At 44.8% G+C, this 21,245-nt stretch overlaps 1 protein-coding gene across 4 annotated transcripts in view; it reads right to left on the reverse strand.

Moving 5' to 3' along the window:
* Positions 1 to 21,245, reverse strand: part of LOC129824433 (YEATS domain-containing protein 2-like) — a 75,829-nt gene that overhangs the window by 12,110 nt on the left and 42,474 nt on the right. For 3 of the 4 annotated variants that reach the window (XM_055884082.1, XM_055884083.1, XM_055884085.1), the window contains exons 17-22: positions 19,172 to 19,290; positions 17,767 to 17,916; positions 6,187 to 6,372; positions 5,307 to 5,715; positions 4,979 to 5,113; positions 4,186 to 4,341 (exon numbers count right to left, since the gene is read on the reverse strand). In XM_055884082.1, coding sequence (XP_055740057.1) covers positions 4,186 to 4,341; positions 4,979 to 5,113; positions 5,307 to 5,715; positions 6,187 to 6,372; positions 17,767 to 17,916; positions 19,172 to 19,290 — 1,155 coding nt within the window. The remainder of the gene's footprint in view (positions 1 to 4,185; positions 4,342 to 4,978; positions 5,114 to 5,306; positions 5,716 to 6,186; positions 6,373 to 17,766; positions 17,917 to 19,171; positions 19,291 to 21,245) is intronic. The other variant, XM_055884084.1, reaches the window with a different exon arrangement.

Genomic DNA, 21,245 nt, shown 5'->3' on the forward strand with positions numbered 1-21,245 from the left:
TTTTGTTCGTTTTGGACTTTGGAAAGGGTTTCTTCGGCGAGCCAAAGTCTACGACCCCTCGTTGGCGATTGGTCAACAGTAGGGATTCGTCAATGAAGTAAAAGGGAGGGAGGGAGAGACATAGCTGCATGTGAGCTCTCACATTTTTCAACATGTTTTTTTTTTAAACAAAAAGATAGATTTGGAGTTAGATAAAGTTGGATTTTTCGGCAGGGACATACAGGATGCTACCCTCCACAACATAACCTTCACTCCGGATCAAAACTCCAAACCTACACCCTCATTTTGGACAAAATTACCTGGAAGGTTTACTACTACCAAAGATTCATTTTTCCAAGCTATACAGAGGGTGCTCTGCCAAAACAAACAGCAAAGACCAGAGGACACCATCCAACCTGGAACTGAGAAAGACCAGATATAACTTCAAGTAGAACTGAGGTGTGAAGTGAGAGGTGTCGAAGCCTTTGAGCCCAACAAATGGCAGGAGTCTCACAGGCTACCCCACCCAAATCCAGAGGCCTTTGAAGACCACTCCCGCTGTTCAGTGACCGTCCATCTATCCATCTATCCATCCATCTATAAGAAATCTGCCTCCAAAAATAAAAACTTCTCCCAAGTGGGTGTGACACCTACTCCCGTTGCCTGCTGCACTGCTGCTTGGATTCCACCTGGCGATCTGTTCACCGTCTGCCATGGCTTGTCTCCAACTGTCTGGTACAGGTACCCCCACCACACTCCCCCCTCTCTACCGAGCTTTCGCTCGCCTCCAGCACACAGGCACTGCTGTGGCGAGTGACTCTAAACTTACAATGAATGGCCCCAAGTCGTTATATATAGCTTTTTTCTTGTGCATTTTGCTATTTGCCTCATGACTCATGCATGCTTTGTTGACTATGAACTTTCATGTTCACACAACCGTGGGACAGACCATGTTTGTTCCCACACTCGGGACTCTGACTCTCTATTGGTTACACAGACTTTTGGCCTCCCATCCTATTCTAACCACCTCTCGCCGGCGTTGTATTCACGTTACCTGATGAAATTGCTGTACAATATGATCATGTTGCCATCTAATGCATATTCAAATGTCATAAACCAACACTGTCCTCTGCCGTGCCTTGATTGTTAATGATATCTGGAAATGTGAATGTACGCCCTGGCCCATCTACTGTTGCCAGCCCCAATTTGGACATGCTTAAACCACCTGACCAAGTTCTAAAGCAATGGGACTCCCTAAATCTTTCTCAGATTATCACCAATCCCACAAGGTACGACTCTAAACACCCAGAAAAGGCAACTCTCCTCAATGTTATCCTCACAAATAATCTTGATAGATATCAGTCTGGTGTTTTCTGTAATGACCTTAGAAACCACTGCGTTACAGCCTGTGTTCTTAATAGCTGCTCAGTGAAACGACCTGTCCTGATTTATCCTAGAGGCTTGCTAAAAAACTTTAATGAGCAAACCTTCCTTCATGACCTGACGTCTGTAAATTGGTATTGAATCAGCTTGATCCCCTCTGCCGAAGACATTTTCCGTGGTATTGAAATATAGATATTTTCAGTGGTATTGTTAACAAACACGCCCCCATAAAGAAAATGAGAATTAAAAATAGGTTCAGCCCCTGGTTCGACCGTTTTCTCGCAGAGTTTCACCACCTCAAGAACTGCATTTGGCGAAAGGCTCGGCACACGCATACTCAGCTGACTGAGTCTCGTTCAGGCAAATGAGAAATAAGTGCACTCAGGCTATCCGGAAGGCCAAAGGAAGTTACTTTAAGGAGCAGTTCTCTCTGTGGGTCTAACCCCAAGAAGTTCTGGAAAACGGTTAACGACCTGGAGAATAAACCCTCCTCCTCACAGCTGCCCATGTCCCTTAATGTTGATGATGTGGTTGTTACTGACAAGAAGCACATGGCTGAGCTCTTTAATCACCAATTCATTAAGTCAGGATTCCTGTTTGCCTCAGCAATGCCTCCTTGCTCGTCCAACATTTCCTCATCTCCCAGCCCGTCTAATGCAACTAGCCCTGATGCGCCTCCCTTTTTCCCCCCTGCCCTGCAACAAAGTTTCCCCCTGCAGGCGGTCACACTGAGTCCGAGGGGCTAAAGGAGCTCCTTAAACTTGACCAACAAAAAAACATCTGGGTCAGATGGTTTTGACCCTTTCTTCTTTAAAGTTACTGCCCCTATCATCACCAAGCCTATCTCTGACCTTTTTAACCTGGCTCTCCTCGCTCTGGAAGTTCCCATTGCTTGGAAGGCAGCCACGGTTCATCCTTTATTTAAAGGGGTTCCTTTCTGTTATAGGCCTATTTCTATTTTGCCCTGTTTATCAAAAGTGCTGAAAAAACTTGTCAATAATCAAATGACTGGCTTTCTTGATGTCTATAGTATTCTCTCTGGTATGCAATCTGGTTTTCGCTCAAGTTATGGATGTGTCACTGCAACCTTAAACGTCCTCAATGATGTCAACATTGCCCTTGATTCTAAGAAAAGTTGTGCTGCTACTTTTATTGAATTGGCCAAAGCTTTTGATACGGTACCATTCCATTCTTGTGGGCCGGCTAAGGAGTATCGGTGTCTCTGAGGGATCTTTGGCCTGGTTTGCTAACTACCTCTCTCTCAGAGTGCAGTGTATAGAGTCAGAATATCTGCAGTCTCAGCCAATGCCTGTCGCCAAGGGTGTACACCAAGGCTCGATCCTAGGCCCCAACAACATAGCTCAGGCAGTAGGAAGCTCTCTCATCCATTTATATGCAGATGATACAGTCTTATACTCAGCTGGCCCCTCCCTGGATTTTGTGTTAAATGCTCTACAACAAAGCTTTCTTAGTGTCCAACAAGCTTTTTCTGCTCTTAACCTTGTTCTGAACACCTCCAAAACAAAGGTCATGTGGTTTGGTAAGAAGGATGCCCCTCTTCCCACAGGTGTGATTACTGAAGGTTTAGAGCTTGAGGTAGTCACCTCATACAAGTACTTGGGAGTATGGCTAGACGGTACACTGTCTTTCTCTCAGCACATATCAAAGCTGCAGGCTAAGTTAAATATAGACTTGGTTTTCTATATCGTAATCACTCCTCTTTCACGCCAGCTGCCAAATGAACCCTGATTCAGATGACCGTCGTACCCATATAAGATTACGGAGACGTAAGTTATAGATCGGCAGGTAAGGGTGCTCTCGAGCGGCTAGATGTTCTTTACCATTCGGCCATCAGATTTGACACCCATGCTCCTTATAGGACACATCACTGCACTCTATACACATCTATACTTACTCTATACTGGTCATCTCTGTATACCCGTCGCAAGATCCACTGGTTGATGCTTATTTATAAAACTCTCTTAGGACTCACTCCCCCCTATCTGAGATATCTACTGCAGCCCTCATCCTCCACATACAACACCTGTTCTGCCAGTCACATTCTGTTAAAGGTCCCCAAAGCACACACATCCCCGGGTCGCTGCAGCTAACGACTGGAACGAGCTTCAACAAACACTCAAATGGACAGTTTAATCTCAATCTCTTCCTTCAAAGACTCAATCATGGACACTCTTACTGACAGTTGTGGCTGCTTTGTGCAATGTATTGTTGTCTCTACCTTCTTGCCCTTTGTGCTGTTGTCTGTGCCCAATAATGTTTGTACCCTGTTTTGTGCTGCTACCATGTTGTGCTGCTGCCATGTTGTGTTGCTACCATGTTATCCCAGCCCCCGTCCCCGCAGGAGGCCTTTTGGTAGGCCGTCATTGTAAATAAGAATTTGTTCTTAACTGACTTGCCTAGTTAAATAAAGGTTAAATAAAATTAAAGAATTAAAGTGCCTGAGACGACTCGCCCGCATGTACATTTTTTCACTTGAGAAATACTACACCATCCTAGTCAGACGCAAAATTGCGTTACTAAGATCTCCTCGACAAAAACGTCAAAATTCATGACAGATTTCTTGAGTCATCTTAGATTAATTCTGAGTGTATGCTGGCTACGGCGTCTCAAAATGGACAAACAATAGTATTGACACTTTTTTCTCGTTTTTCAAGCGAAGGTCTCTTACGAGAAAACTTGTTCGGCTCGCCTAGCCGAAACTGAAGCATTAAGGGAGGGCCACCCACAGAGAGGCATGAAGGAGAGACAGGAGGATGTTGAAGGAGAGGCAAGAGAGAGGGAGGCGAATGGTGCTCCTCTCACCTTGGGCCAGGGGCAGGGTGAGGGAGGGGGAAGGCGAGGCCTGGGCAGCAGCAGCAGGACTGGGGGAGACTCCAGCTGCAGCCACTCCTGCTCCAGGCGAGGGAGTGGAGCTACTACTGGGAGCTGGCCCTTTAGACACATAGCCGGACTGGACTACTACACACACACAGACACACACACACACGAGGGGACAACAAGAACAAACGCATGAATACTGAATGTATAATGAATGAAACAGTGACTTTAGCTGTGAAGGTGACTGCTTTTCTGTCTCCCATGACTACGCACCAAAACCTTTATATTCACACATGTAGGCCTGGAGCTCAGCTGATGGCTAGACCTCCTCCTCAGTACACAGTGTGCGAGCCAGTTCATTTAAAGCCCAGGTGCACTGTGTGTGTGTGTCTGTGTGCGAGGAGTTTTAAGATCGCAACATGCCTGCCCCCCACCATCTCTCTCCAGCTGCACTAACTTAATCCCCAGCCCACAGAAACACATCTCTGTCTCCCAGGCCCTGCCCACATCATGTACTTTGTCTGGATCTGGGGAATAGGTAGAATCCCACAGCACACAGATTTCTGCTCTCCAGTCCTCAGCGGGTGCTGTGAAAGTCTGTCTACCTGGTTTTCTATTGATTTCAATAGATGTCAGATACTCTGGAGAAGAGTCATATGCTTTTTTGGGCCTTTGTGTCACTGTCTGAAAAATACATGTCAGGAAAAACGCTGGATTGTCTGATGGATCGATTGCTATATTATGGAATAATTTACCATGGATGGACTGACTGACTTACCTTTGTTGACGGGCATGTGTATGGTCTGTACGCCTCCTGTGCCCGTGCCCACCACCAGTTGTTTGGGCTGGTTGGCAGGGACGGTCAGCACTGTCTGCTGGGAGCTGGACCCGCCAGAGTGGATCTTCAGCATACCTGGACAAGACCAGAGCACAGGAGACAACTCTTAGCCTGGATGGGGCATTTGGCCATTTAAATGATCTATTTATTTGAAATCTATGCTTTGTTTTTACACAGGTGATCCTACTGAGAGAAAAAAAATTGAGACCTGTCCCAAAATAGCAGCAATCCACTTTTCCAAACAACATAAGAGATATTCTCTTCCTACCTGATAAGGTAGCAGCAGTCTTTCCCCCTGCCACCATCCCACTGAACAGCGATGCTGCACTGACCAATGTCGTGCTGGCGCTCTTGGGCACACCCACTACCATAGAACCCGCCCCTTTGGCCATGCTGATGACGTGCATGTTGGTAATGCTCTTAGCAACGGTCACAACGGTACCAGAGGTGGTTGGACCCTTTGCCAAGGTGACAGTTGGCGCTGTGGCGCCCTTCTGCATGGTTACCAAACCGGTGGCGCTCTTTGCCATGGTAACGGCGGTCGCTGTGGATTTCCTTGCCATGGTAACGGCGTTAGCCGCGCTGGCGTTCTTTGCGGCGTTGATGACTGCTGCCTGGTTGGCTGCCACCAGGACAGAGTGGGATACAGGTTTGGCCTGAACGGATACCTCCGCTACCTGGAACCAAACAACCACAAACAGCTGGCATTCGTGAAGATGAAGTTACACAGACACAAACAGACAGACTCACACAGTTTTATTGCCCGAAATATCCCCACATGGTTTCAGTCTGTGTATGAAATAAATACACTGACAAAAACAACTTTTTAGAGAGAAAGAATGATACAGACTACGGGTAATACACCTTTCTAGTTTCATAACTCTTTCATAATATGTCAGGGTCCACCGCCCTGTGCTCCCCTTCAATGATAAATCCCATTCATTGTAATTACGAGGCGGACTGATCAAGCTAGGCCATTGGGTTTAGGGAGTTCTAGCTGAAACAAAGGAACACATTTCTCTCTGGCAAGATGCTAACATTCTAATTAACAGTTCCGGAAGAGAAGCTTCTTGGTTCCATAAAGGACCAGATCATCTAGTTCTGATTCAGGGTCTATTCAGAGGTAACCCCAAACTCCTGCCACTCACCGGTTGACTGGCAGTTGCCGTGGCAGCGGCGGTGGAGACAGCGCTGGGGTTGGAGCTAGCGGCTGTGATGACTCCGCCCGTCATCCTGAGCATGGTCGTGGCCGGCTTGGACAGGTGGGCCGCTGTCGCCGTGCTTACCGTCTTCACTGAGCCATCAGACAGCTTCACCTGGGACCCGCCCAGCGCCTGTCAATCAACAGACAGTCCACACAAATAAATGAGATATAACTTTATTGATTCTACATTCTTATAACTTACAGGAAGTGCCCTGTGTAGCACATAGGAAAAGGTGCAGGACAATATTATCAATGATTATGCAGAAAATAGACAATGCCTAATTAGAGACAATCGTTCAATAGTAAATCCCACAAGTACTCCTGCTCTACATTGAGAGAGATCTATGTGATCTACACCGTGTTTCTCTGCTGTTTCTGACTGACATGGGGCAGATCTGTCCTCAAACGAGCTGCACTTAGCGTGACCAAACACACCCGACACAAAAGCTCTAGCATGCACTCAGAACCGTTTGTAGTAGAATCCAGAGAATTTAGAGCATTGAGCCCCAGTATTGTGACGCCACATGATGTGAATACCCAGGCAGGCAGGCCAAGGCCCCAAGGGAACAGAGGGAGGAGCTCAGGACAGGAGGGTAATTTGGGAGAGAGGTGAAAATGGCTATTGTGGTTATGTAAGCTGACTGTTCTCCTCTAGCTAACACCAGCACAGATTGGCGAGCGCAAACACACTGTCCTACACCAATAGTCTCCACACAAACACTAATACAGCTGTCCTCTCAAATGGTCTCTCACCCAATACAGTCGGTAGATATGCTTCTTAATAAAAAGTTGAACGAGCCATTACACTTTGTTGATATCGTGACATTTCATTATTATCACAAACACTGAGGCTGCGGTCATTCGATTGGCAGCAGCATATAATTCTTTAACGAGATCACATCGTGAAAATAGCATTTGATTCTTATTAAAGAGATCCGGACAGGTTCATTTCGCAAACTTTCTGAATGGACATATAGAGGGAATCAGAGAACTCACGCACGCACACCGCCGGTAAAAGCAAACCCTCAATCAAATCCACCAGCGTATGTCAGACATAAGAGCAGATCTTACTTCTTTCCTTAAAACATATGAAAAAAAAACCAGGGCCTAACTTGTGGCTTTCCAAAAGTAGGCTATGAGATAATGAATTGACTCGGAAAGTTATCACGGGGACAGCTATGCTATAGTAGGAAAATGAAATTGACAATCGTTAAAAATAGAAACAAATGCATCCGTAGCCTATTTATCAGAGACGCTGATTAGAGGGGGAGAGGATGATCAAATACTAAAATAAAAAAATAACGACTTTGTTGACTGATAAAATGAATGATAAGCGCAGCTGGGCACTTTCCTACATTTGACATTTGGAAGAAGCAGGTACTTCTACGCGTTCTCAGGGACACGCGCTCCGTCAACAGCAGACACGTGCTCATTGCTCACGTGGAGCGAGTAAATGACGGTATGAAATAAACACAAACTTGTTTCTCACAAGCGTAACAGGTTGTGAACTCTGCAACCAAAGTTTCGACTCCGAGAATGAGAATGGTAAATTACTGTAATTAATACATGCATTAACAGGCAATTTTTGTTGGTCCCGCCTAAGGCGCATTGTCTACTTGACACAACATTAGTGCATTATAGGACTCAGAGCCAGAACAACCTTGTCGACTGCTGTTGAATAATTAATGGTGTCAGACACATCCAACCTTTTTTTAAAAGAATGCCGATGTACTTATTTACTAGCAAGCTATGAAAATGTGCATTGTATATATATATATATATATATATATATATATATATATATTATATACATTTTTTAATCCACACATCAAAGATTGTATTACTGACGTGCCGTAGCCTATGTGCCGTAGCCTACATCGCCGCACATCTAACAGATTAGCTGCTGGAGCATCAAAGGAAAGTTGGAAAGAGGAGCTGCAGAAGGTTTAATGGACGGATTAAGTTAGCAAAACAAGTTCTCACAATCATTAGTAAACACTGCTGTTATTAGGTCAAGCTAATCTACATGAGCCTACAATCAATGGAGACCAATTGAAACGGTTTTGAGAGTCATTTTATGTTCATGACTGTCTTCATCCATAACCGTCAGTTCCACGGTTATTCAATCACCGTCACGGCCCTACCGGTTGGCCTCTTAAACGGCACTTAGATTGAATTACTAGCTTAGTTTAGTGGTATTTGCACCTGCTGTTTTCAAGAGGGACTAATCCATAAAAGGAAAAAGAAAAGTTAAACGATATGTCCATAGAGGACATAACTACTGCCCGACACCATACTAAATAGCTTCATAAGTTCAGACCACGGCAATGATAAAATATACTGGCAGAGGAGAGGATGAGAGAATGTTTGCAATTAAACGGAGGGAAACACAGAAAGAGGGACAGAGAGAGAAATAATTAGCCGAAGTTAAAGCTCAGACGACTGCCAAAGGCATAATTATTAGCACTAATCTGATAGTCAGGGCAAACAAAAAAACAGACACACACACACATAGCAAAACACACAAGAACTCCCTTGTGAAATGCCTTTTTAAAGCCCACTCAATGAGTCCCATTTATTTTTAGGATAATACCTACTGGAGAAACATACATTTAATAACACGGTATAGTATTCTATATCTATGCAAATTATGGCTTAAATCACTGCCCTTATATCCTCTTGAAGCTACTAGATATAAATGACCATTACTACGATGGTATAATAATGTCTTTAGTGCACCATGTTGTGCTACAGTATGTTTGTGCCTGTGTGAGGATAGACGGATGTAGAAAAGTTGGCTGGCTATAGATTTATCCCCCAGAACATGCATGGTGTGACCTAGATACAAAAGGTATCTCTGTGTGTGTACTGTGTGTGTCTACTCACAAAAAGTTGTCCGACTCCGTTATTTCATGTTTCAATTGCAGTCTGGGCGAGTACCTTATATCATAGCTAACCATAAAATACACTAATTGTCAGGAAAACTTAAATAAATCCATCGCCCCTCTCAATGATGACATATACAGTTCCTTCAGAAAGTATTCACACCTCTGACTTTTTCCACATTTTGTTGTGTTACAGCCTGAATTTAAAATGGATTAAATTGAGATTTGTTTTGTCACTGACATACACACAATACCATATAATGTCAAAGTGTTGTGTTTTTAGACATTTTTACAAATTCATAAAAAATGAAAAGCTGAGGCAATTAGTATTGAGGCAATAAGTATTTAACCCCTTTGGTATGGCAAGCCTAAATAAGTTCAGGAGTAAAAATGTGCATAACAAGTCACATAATACAGTGCCTCTGGAAGGTATTCAGACCGCTTGACTTTTTCCACATTTTGTTTGTTCGTTTTTCCCCCTCATCAATCTACACACCATACCCCATAATGACAAAGAGAAAATCTGAAATGTCACATTTAACCAAATATTCAGACCCTTTACTCAGTACTTTGTTGAAGCACCTTTGGCAGGGATTATAGTCTTCTTGGTTATGACGAGTTTCTGGGGAGTTTCTCCCATTCCTCTTATCAGATCCTCTCAAGCTCTGTCAGGTTGGACGGGGAGCATCGCTGCACAGCTATTTTCAGGTCTCTCCAGATATGTTTGATCGGGTTAAAGTTTGGGCACTGGCTGAGCCACTCAAGGACATTTAGAGACTTGTTTAGAGACACTCCTGCGTTGTCTTGGCTGTGTGTTTAGGGTCGTTGTTCTGTTTGAAGGTGAACCTTCACCCCAGTCTGAGGTTCTGAGCGCTCTGGAGCAGGTTTTCATCAAGAATCTCTCTATACTTTGCTCTGTTCATCTTTCTCTTGATCCCGACTAGTTTCCCAGTCCCTGCCGCTGAAAAACATCCCCAAAACATGACGCTGCCGTCACCATGCTTCACAGTAGGGATGATGCCAGGTTTCCTCCAGACGTGACGCTTGGCATTCATGACAAAGAGTTCAACCTTTTACCAGACCAAAGAATTTTGTTTCTCATGGTCTGAGAGTCTTTAGGTGCCTTTTGGCAAACTCCAAGCAGGCTGTCATGTGCTTTTTACTGAGGAGTGGCTTCCCTCTGGCCACTCTACCATAAAGGTCTGATTGGTGGAGAGCTGCAGAGATGGTTGTCCATCTGGAAGGTTCTCCCATCTCCACAGAGGAACTCTGGAGCTCTGTCAGAACCATCGGGTTCTTGGTTACCTCCCTGACTAAGGCACTTCTCCCCCGATTGCTCAGTAATGCCGGGTGGCCATGCACTGTCAACTATATAGACAGGTGTGTGCCTTTCCAAGGCAAAGGGTGGCTACTTTGAAGAATCTCAAATATAAAATATATTTTGATTTGTTTAACACTTTTTTTGGTTACCACATGATTCCATATGTGTTATTTCATAGTGTTGATGTCTTCACTACTATTCTACAATGTAGAAAATAGTAAAAAATAAAGAAAAACCCATGAATGAGTACCGTAATTTCCGGACTATAAGCCGCTACTTTTTTCCCACGCTATGAACCTTGCGCTTTATACAATGACGCGGCTAATTTATGGATTTTTCCCGCTTTCACAAATTCATGCCGCCAAAAAACTGAGCACCGTCACATAATGTGACGTAAATCGAGCGCGCTCAATCTTTCCATCATTCTGATTACGGTAGTCATTTTGTCACCCTCATCATGGCAAAGACACGGAGAAATGCATATGATGCAGCTTTCAATTTGAAGGCGATCGATCTGGCTGTTGGAAAAGGAAATAGTGCTGCTGCACGGGAGCCTTAATGAGTCGATGATAAGACGTTGGAAACAGCAGCGTGAGAAACTGACTTAGTGTAAAAAGACAACAAAAGTTTTCAGAGGAAAGAAAAGCAGATGGCCCGAACTAGAAAATGAGGCTTGGATGAGTTTGCCTCCGGATGAAAGTGAGGAGAGCGCAATGAAAACGATCCAACATCGGATGAAGCAATTCTGAGGCTATTCAACTCCGACACCAAAGGAGATGACTTCAGTGGTTTCAGTGCACAGGAGGAAGATAGTGACCAAGGACTTTCTTGGTAGGCTATTGTTTACTGCTATTTAAAAAAAAAAAAATGTTACAAGCCTTTTCGTTAAAGCCTATTTATTTTTGTTACAAGCCGTGTTTCGTTAAAGCCTATTTATTTTTGTTACAAGCCGTGTTTCGTTTAAAGGCTGTGTAAAGTTCATTTGTTTCAATGTACCGGTAGGCACCTGCGGCTTATAGACACGTGCGGCTTATTTATGTACAAAATAAAATAAAAATTCAGTGGGTGCGGCTTATATTCAGGTGCGCTTAATAGTCCAGCAATTACGGTAGGTGTGTCCAAACTATTGACTGGAACGGTACGTGTTTGAGAGAGTATCACCTTTCCACAGAGGGGTCAGTGTGTAGCTCAAACTGCTCAAACTGTTCGGACGCAACAGACAGAAGTTGGCAGATCGGCTGTACCGACTTCAGACGAGTCCCAAGACGCTTGTGGGGGTCATAAAACAAAATGGAGAACACTAATGTGTTCGTGAGAGTAGTTTGTTTGGAGGCCAAACATTTCGGACGCTACAGACAACTTTGTGAGAAGACCAATTTTCGAGATGTATCATGGTCTGACAAACACCACTCTAGCTCTGTCATCTTTCACCGCAGATGCAGAAAGTGCGACATAGGCGGATGCGGTGGATTGAGACACATAAAAAAAAGGATATCTCTAGCTTACTTCTATGGGGATTTTGTGGGGATTTTTGTATAATGCTAATTGGATTTCTGCAGGGGCTCAGACATCGATCTCCAGAAATGAGCCCAGACATTCTGCTCACCTGACTTAGAATTCCTCACAATCAAATGTCGACCGCATTATCTACCAAGGGAATTCTCTTCGCTTATAATCACAGCCGTATATATTCCCCCCCAAGCAGACACATCGATGGCCCTGAACGAACTTTATCTGATTCTATGTAAACTGGAAACCACACACCCTGAGGCTGCATTCATCGTAGCTGGGGATTTTAACAAGGCTAATCTGAAACCAAAACTCCCTAAATTCTATCAGCATATCGATTGTGCTACCAGGGCTGGTAAAACCCTGGATCATTGTTATACTAACTTCCGCGACGCATATAAGGCCCTCCCCCGCCCTCCTTTCGGAAAAGCTGACCACGACTCCATTTTGTTGATTCCAGCCTACAAACAGAAACTAAAACAACAAGCTCCCGCGCTCAGGTCTGTTCAACGCTGGTCCGACCAATCTGATTCCACGCTTCAAGACTGCTTCGATCACGCGGATTGGAATATGTTCCGCATTGCGTCCAACAACAACATTGAAGAATATGCTGATTCGGTGAGCGAGTTCATTAGGAAGTGCACTGACGATGTCGTACCCACAGCAACGATTAAAACATTCCCAAACCAGAAACCGTGGATTGACGGCAGCATTCGCGTGAAACTGAAAGCGCGAACCACTGCTTTTAACCAGGGCAAGGTGACCGGAAACATGACCGAATACACACAGTGTAGCTATTCTCTACGCAAGGCTATCAAACAGGCTAAGTCCCAGTACAGAGACAAAATAGAGTCGCAGTTCAACAGCTCAGACACAAGAGGTATGTGGCAGGGTCTACAGTCTATCACGGATTACAAAAAGAAAACCAGCCCCGTCGCGGACCAGGATGTCTTGCTCCCAGACAGGCTAAATAACTTTTTTGCCCGCTTTGAGGACAATACAGTGCCACTGACACGGCCCGCTACCAAAACCTGCGGGCTCTCCTTCACTGCAGCCGAGGTGAGTAAAACATTTAAACGTGTTAACCCTCGCAAGGCTGCAGGCCCAGACGGCATTCCCAGCCGCGTCCTCAGAGCATGCGCAGACCAGCTGGCTGGTGTGTTTACGGATATTTTCAATCAATCCTTATCCCAGTCTGCTGTTCCCACATGCTTCAAGAGGGCCACCATTGTTCCTGTTCCCAAGAAAGCTAAGGTAACTGAGCTAAACGACTACCGCCCCGTAGCACTCACTTCCGTCATCATGAAGTGCTTTGAGAGACTAGTCAAGGACCATATCACCTCCACCCTACCGGACACCCTAGACCCACTCCAATTTGCTTACCGACCCAAAAGGTCCACAGACGACGCAATCGCAACCACACTGCACACTGCCCTAACCCATCTGGACAAGAGGAATACCTATGTGAGAATGCTGTTCATCGACTACAGCTCAGCATTTAACACCATAGTACCCTCCAAACTCGTCATCAAGCTCGAGACCCTGGGTCTTGACCCCGCCCTGTGCAACTGGGTCCTGGACTTCCTGACGGGCCGCCCCCAGGTGGTGAGGGTAGGTAACATCTCCACCCCGCTGATCCTCAACACTGGGGCCCCACAAGGGTGCGTTCTGAGCCCTCTCCTGTACTCCCTGTTCACCCACGACTGCGTGGCCATGCACGCCTCCAACTCAATCATCAAGTTTGCGGATGACACTACAGTGGTAGGCTTGATTACCAACAACGACGAGACGGCCTACAGGGAGGAGGTGAGGGCCCTCGGAGTGTGGTGTCAGGAAAATAACCTCACACTCAACGTCAACAAAACAAAGGAGATGATTGTGGACTTCAGGAAACAGCAGAGGGAGCACCCCCCTATCCACATCGACGGGTCAGTAGTGGAGAAGGTGGAAAGTTTTAAGTTCCTCGGTGTACACATCACGGACAAACTGAATTGGTCCACCCACACAGACAGCGTTGTGAAGAAGGCGCAGCAGCGCCTCTTCAACCTCAGGAGGCTGAAGAAATTCGGCTTGTCACCAAAAGCACTCACAAACTTCTACAGATGCACAATCGAGAGCATCCTGTCGGGCTGTATCACCGCCTGGTACGGCAACTGCTCCGCCCACAACCGTAAGGCTCTCCAGAGGGTAGTGAGGTCTGCAGAACGCATCACCGGGGGCAAACTACCTGCCCTCCAGGACACCTACACCACCCGATGCCACAGGAAGGCCATAAAGATCATCAAGGACAACAACCACCCAAGTCACTGCCTGTTCACCCCGCTATCATCCAGAAGGCGAGGTCAGTACAGGTGCATCAAAGCAGGGATCGAGAGACTGAAAAACAGCTTCTATCTCAAGGCCATCAGACTGTTAAACAGCCACCACTAACATTTAGCGGCCGCTGCCAACATACTGACTCAACTCCAGCCACTTAAAAAATGGGAATTGATGGAAATTATGTAAAAATGTACCACTAGCCACTTTAAACAATGCCACTTAATATAATGTTTACATACCCTACATTACCCATCTCATATGTATATGTATATACTGTACTCTATATCATCTACTGCATCTTGCCATCTTTATGTAATACATGTACCACTAGCCACTTTAAACTATGCCACTTTATGTTTACATACCCTACAGTACTCATCTCATATGTATATACCGTACTCTATACCATCTACTGCATCTTGCCTATGCCGTTCTGTACCATCACTCATTCATATATCTTTATGTACATATTCTTTATCCCTTTACACTTGCGTGTATAAGGTAGTAGTTGTGGAATTGTTAGGTTAGATTACTTGTTGTTATTACTGCATTGTCGGAACTAGAAGCACAAGCATTTCGCTACACTCGCATTAACATCTGCTAACCATGTGTATGTGACTAATAAAATTTGATTTGATTTGAAGTGCTTTGAGAGACTAGTCAAGGACCATATCACCTCTACCCTACCTGACACCCTAGACCCACTCCAATTTGCTTACCGACCCAATAGGTCCACAGACGACGCAATCGCAACACTGCACACGGCCCTAACCCATCTGGACAAGAGGAATACCTATGTGAGAATGATGTTCATCGACTACAGCTCAGCATTTAACACCATAGTACCCTCCAAACTCGTCATCAAGCTCGAGACCCTGGGTCTCGACCCCGCCCTGTGCAATTGGGTACTGGACTTCCTGACGGGCCGCCCCCAGGTGGTGAGGGTAGGTAACAACATCTCCACCCCGCTGATCCTTAACACTGGGGCCCCACAAGGGTGTGTTCTGAGCCCTCTCCTGTACTCCCTGTTCACCCACGACTCCGTGGCCATGCACGCCTCCAACTCAATCATCAAGTTTGCGGACGACACTACAGTGGTAGGCTTGATTACCAACAACGACGAGACGGCCTACAGGGAGGAGGTGAGGGCCCTCGGAGTGTGGTGTCAGGAAAATAACCTCACACTCAACATCAACAAAACAAAGGAGATGATTGTGGACTTCAGGAAACAGCAGAGGGAGCACCCCCCTATCCACATCGACGGGACAGTAGTGGAGAGGGTAGTAAGTTTTAAGTTCCTCGGTGTACACATCACAGACAAACCGAATTGGTCCACCCACACAGACAGCGTTGTGAAGAAGGCGCAGCAGCTAAAGAAATTCGGCTTGTCACCAAAAGCACTCACAAACTTCTACAGATGCACAATCGAGAGCATCCTGTCGGGCTGTATCACCGCCTGGTACGGCAACTGCTCCGCCCACAACCGTAAGGCTCTCCAGAGGGTAGTGAGATCTGCACAATGCATCACCGGGGGCAAACTACCTGCCCTCCAGGACACCTACATCACCCGATGTCACAGGAAGGCCATAAAGATCATCAAGGACAACAACCACCCGAGCCACTGCCTGTTCACCCCGCTATCATCCAGAAGGCGAGATCAGTACAGGTGCATCAAAGCAGGAACCGAGAGACTGAAAAACAGCTTCTATCTCAAGGCCACCAGACTGTTAAACAGCCACCACTAACATTTAGCGGCCGCTGCCAACATACTGACTCAACTCCAGCCACTTTAATAATGGGAATTGATGGAAATTATGTAAAAATGTACCACAATGCCACTTAATATAATGTTTACATACCCTACATTACTCATCTCATATGTATATGTATATACTGTACTCTATATCATCTACTGCATCTTGCCATCTTTATGTAATACATGTATCACTAACCACTTTAAACTATGCCACTTTATGTTTATTTACCCTACATTACTGATCTCATATGTATATACAGTACTCTATACCATCTACTGCATCTTGCCTATGCCGTTCTGTACCATCACTCATTCATATATCTTCATGTACATATTCTTTATCCCTTTACACTTGTGTGTGTATAAGGTAGTAGGTGTGGAATTGTTAGGTTAGATCACTCGTTGGTTATTACTGCACTGTCGGAACTAGAAGCACAAGCATTTCGCTACACTCGCATTAACATCTGCTAACCATGTGTATGTGACAAATAAAATTTGATTAGATTTGATTTGAGAAATGAGCCCATTAAGATGAAAAGCAATATCTTTAGGCCCTGTACATGGTTCGTATCAGGCAGGTGTGCTATTTTAGTAATTAGCATCATCACCTGTCTGATGCAGCATGGTGGCTACTTGGCTGAAGCATGGGGTTGCTCCTCTGCATTGTTTACCACAAAGGTCTAATCGTTAGCTAGATCACAGCCTCTAAATATCATCGTTGCTCGATTAATGTTCTAAAAAAATATATACTGGCAAGTTTATGCTTTCGATTGGCCGACGCACTACCCGCAGTAATCTTTTATATTGTCATGCTAGACACAGAGATTGTAAAAACGATGCCAATTGCGCAAACATTTGAGTTGATAAAGAAATCTAACAGCACTTAAAAGCTGGGATCCGGCGCTTTTCAATAATTGTCATCAAAACTGTTGTCTTTTCCCCCGAGATTGAATTTAGGAATGTTGCGCAGTGACTGGCCTTATTAGAGCACATTTGTCTCTGCACAGCAATCAGCAGTGTGAGGAGTTGAGCGCTCTTTACAGCCGACAGTTGATATGCAGCTCATAAATAAACAACATAGCTCATTAACAGCATTGGGAATTTATCTTTTTTTTCTTCTTTTTTTTTAACAATTATATTGACTACAGAATAGCATTATTACAATATTCATTTTTATTTATTTATGTATTTAACCAAAAAGCAATTTGTGTAAATAATGTTCATGTCTTGACAAGCAAGCGGCTAATAATGACATCGCTGTGTCTGATATGGAAAATGACTGAAAAGGAGGTGGAGGACTTAAATGAGCATGCTGTGAATTGATGGGCTTCCCGTCTCCGCTGAGATGGTTCTGGCGTATCTAGGACTACTGGCGAGGCTCACTCAAGACGGAAGGCTTTGACATACTTGACGAATTCTGGTTGATAACAAGTGTGAGGCATCAGATATCAGGAATATTGTGAAGTATTAAATATATATACTTTTTTTCTGGTTTGGAGTTTGAAAATGTACGGGCCTAAGTGGGCCATATGAAAGCTTGATTAACTTGCCCGGTGAGCTCGGCAGATGTTTCCGGGCCAGCGGGCAGCCCTGAATGTCAAGCTCTGTTATACAACTTATATGACCACTAACTTGCACGTCTTCCCAGAAGTAACTATGGCTATAGTGTAAGTAACTATGGCTATGGCGGACAGGCTATACCTGTCCACCATTTTGTGTCTAGACAGTACTGACCTGAGCCAGGATGGCAGCCTTCTGACCCGCTGTGACACGGATGGCCTGCTGGGTGATGGTCGCAGGGGACGACACTACGTGACCTGTGGAACTGGCCGCGCCCTGCTTCCCCACTCCCTGCGACGCCGGCTGGCCAACCAGAAACGTTCCCTGGAAAAGATCAATCAGAAACAGCTTGGTCGATATGACACCAAAAGATAATATCAACAGCAATGGGTTTTACAATACCATCTGAGAGCTTTTGTTAGAGCTTTTCTTGAAAAGTTTAGAAGTATGGAGGGGGATGGTAACATTTATTTGTTGTTAATGAATTGGTTTATTCAACAGTTTGGGAATAAGGGTTGGTGGGATGAATGGGTGGCACATTGTGGTTGATACATTTGAACATCCTCTTTGGCACAATTAGTCAGCAGTTAGGGAGGCAGATAACAGGGGCGGGTGATTTCTTTAGTTAGGCTGTTTAAGGATGCAGGAGCGGTGTGTGTATGTGTACACAAACACTCGCAAATGTGTGCATGCGCAAGTGTGTGGTTGGTGACATTCATTTGCTGCTACCGACCAGTGGAACGGTGGAAAGGAAGAGGAGGTCTAAATGTGTCCGCACTCTCTGCAGGCGCCCCGATGGCAAAGGCTAAAGTTTTTCCCAAAGGTTCGCCTGACGTGAGAGTGAGAACAGCGAGCGGTGACATGAAATGATCTCTGCCCCAGATTTAGGTTTTCAGGTGGGAGGAAGAGAGGACGCACATACTTCATTAGATAGTTGTTGGAGACGGCATTGTTCTAGAGTTAAGAGCTGGATCAATGGCTCGATAATGAATGTATCTACTTCAGGGATATAGCTAGCAGCAGGCTCAATCACTACTGAAATACTAAAGATAAGGCTTTACTAAAGTAAATTACCCACAGAGAATGTACTTTATAAAGGGAAAAGTCTTCAAATAATCACTACCGGAATACTAAAGACAGACTTTACAAAAGGAAAATCCCAGCCTTCATGAACACAAAACAGTAAAAATGTATTCTTTAGGAACAAAAAATCCGCTAGCAAGTAGTCTTTAAAATTAACTAGTGTGATGGATTTGAGAGACTGAAGAGAGTACTTTTATTCTTCTCTGAGCATGACATGAGACTCTCCACAAGAATTAGACATGAAAGGCAGCAGCTTGTTTCACTCAATGATTATTCGAAGAGGATAAAAGGGTGAACAGAGAGAGAGTGAGAAGATGTGATTATCAGTGTGTGTGTGTGTGGTCTATTTGAGGAGGTGTACACGTATGTGTGTGTGTGTGTACCTGCAGGGTCTGTGAGGACGAATGTGTGTGTGTGCGTGCACACCTGTGCGTGTATGTGTGTGTGTTTGTGCACCCCTGTGCGTGTATGTGTGTGTGTGCGCCTTTGTGTGTACCTGTGGGGTCTGTTTGAGGATGTATGATGTGTAGGAGAGGTTAGAGGGCAGGCTGCTGGATGAGGAGGTGGGGGTCTGGGAGCCAGAGCCTGTAGAGGAGTTGCCCTGGGACTGCTGACCTGCACACACATAAACACAGAGAGAGACATGGTTCAGCATAACACAGGGTTTTTTCTGGATAAAAAAAGGGCTTAGGTGGTGGGCACGGACGGCCCGGCTATAGAGAACATGTCCTGTAATTCTACACATTTTGCCATGCAACTGAGAGAAAATTAAGCTAATTCCCTGCATTTTGCCATGGCTAATGCTTTATACTACTAAATTCCTTGCTTTGGTTATTTTCAATTCTCCCTGAATGTCTCGCTTTTATTTAGGTGATTGTTAGTTCTCAAAGATTAATAAAAAATATATAGGTCCATTATCTTTTCAGCGTACGTTATATCTGGTTTTAGTCAGTGGTGTAGTGGAGGGTATGCAGCCACTTATTTTTCAGCGGGAATTGCGTATACTCACTTCTGAATCCCCACAATGTGTATGAAAGTAGTGTAGTGGAGGTATACGCCGTATCAATTAATAAGGCCGATGGAACAGATCAGAATGTTTCGCTTAGAATTATGATAAACGATCATCTTTTCACATTTTATGCGCAGCCATGTGCACACAGCGGTAGGCCTACGGGCGAACGCTCCAAAATGCAATTTGCTCACTGCAAACGAGTGCGGCCTCATGGACAGAGATGGAAATATCCGTTCAAAATTGGTGAGATCTAATGGGTTGCTAATGTGACTAGGATAATGCCTTTGGCTGCTAGACAATGAAAGACCGTTGAAAGAAAACCAATAGAACAGGAGAACGCATTTGAGGAAGTCTTCATAAAATAATTGCCTCCGTGTTTCTACGGTGGGATTGTGGCTATAGGCTACTTTGAAGCAAGGTAAGACACACCTCCTAATATGAAGTAAAACATCCAGGTTAAAATAAAATGAAGGAACAGGAGAAATATAGCGATGCTAACGATAGGCCTATCCATCTTCTGATAGATGGAAAGGCTTTCCCAAAAACCTTCTCAATTAAATGTTAACTAGCTACAAAGTAGCCTATGCTTACCTTGCAGAATGATATTATGATTACTTGCACCAATCCAGTGGCCATTTGTTTTGCAAACTCATGTGCTACAGAAACGTCGCTTACCAAACAACAGTGTTCTGTGCCTGCCCACTTCAATTGAAGGGTAACTACACTAAAAAAATCGACATTTATTCGATTTTTCACAGACCTTCAAAAGTGGTCTCCTGATGTGGTTTAAGCATTGCTGTGCATTTTTTAAATAAAATGTAATGGAAAAGTAGAAACCTGTGACTTTCTCACTCAGTTGACAGCCTAATTTATCTGTTTCAATAGTAGGCCTACTATTAGCCTACTTGCTCAGTACAGCTTGGGTTGACCTGACTGTGAAAGACCAAAATGGGATTTATCATTTTAGGTCATTCAGAGTTTATGTCACTGTTTCTCATAGACTTTTTCACACAGGGTGCCGTGGATGTCGATTAAGGCAGACCCCCGCACCTCTCAGATTCAGACGGGTTGGGTTAAATGCGGAAGACACATTTCAGTTCAATACATTCAGTTGGACAACTGACTAGGTATCCCCCTTTCCCTTTCCTTCGCCGGGGGGGGGGGGGGGGGGCAGTTTGAGTATACCCACTTCTCTGGCACTACACCACTGGTTTTAGTCGTTTTAGTTAACAACACTAAAATCATATTTCCAGCCCGCCCAAGGATTTCAATGGCAGACAAATCCCTGATAATACACCCAGAGACTGCTCTCATACAGAGACACAAACACACACAGAGATAGACATGCTTCAGCATAATACGCCTAGAGCGGGGCTCTCCAACCCTGTTCGTGGAGAGCTACCATCCTGTAGGTTCACTCCAACCGTAATCTAGCACACCTGATTCTAATAATAAGCTGTTTGATAAGCTGAATCAGGTTAGTTACAACTGGGGATGGAGTGAAAACCTACAGGAGGGTACCTCTCCAGGAACAGGGTTGGAAAACCCGTTACCTAGA

This window comes from Salvelinus fontinalis, chromosome 26 (genome assembly GCF_029448725.1).
Source record: "Salvelinus fontinalis isolate EN_2023a chromosome 26, ASM2944872v1, whole genome shotgun sequence".
NCBI lineage: Eukaryota > Metazoa > Chordata > Actinopteri > Salmoniformes > Salmonidae > Salvelinus > Salvelinus fontinalis.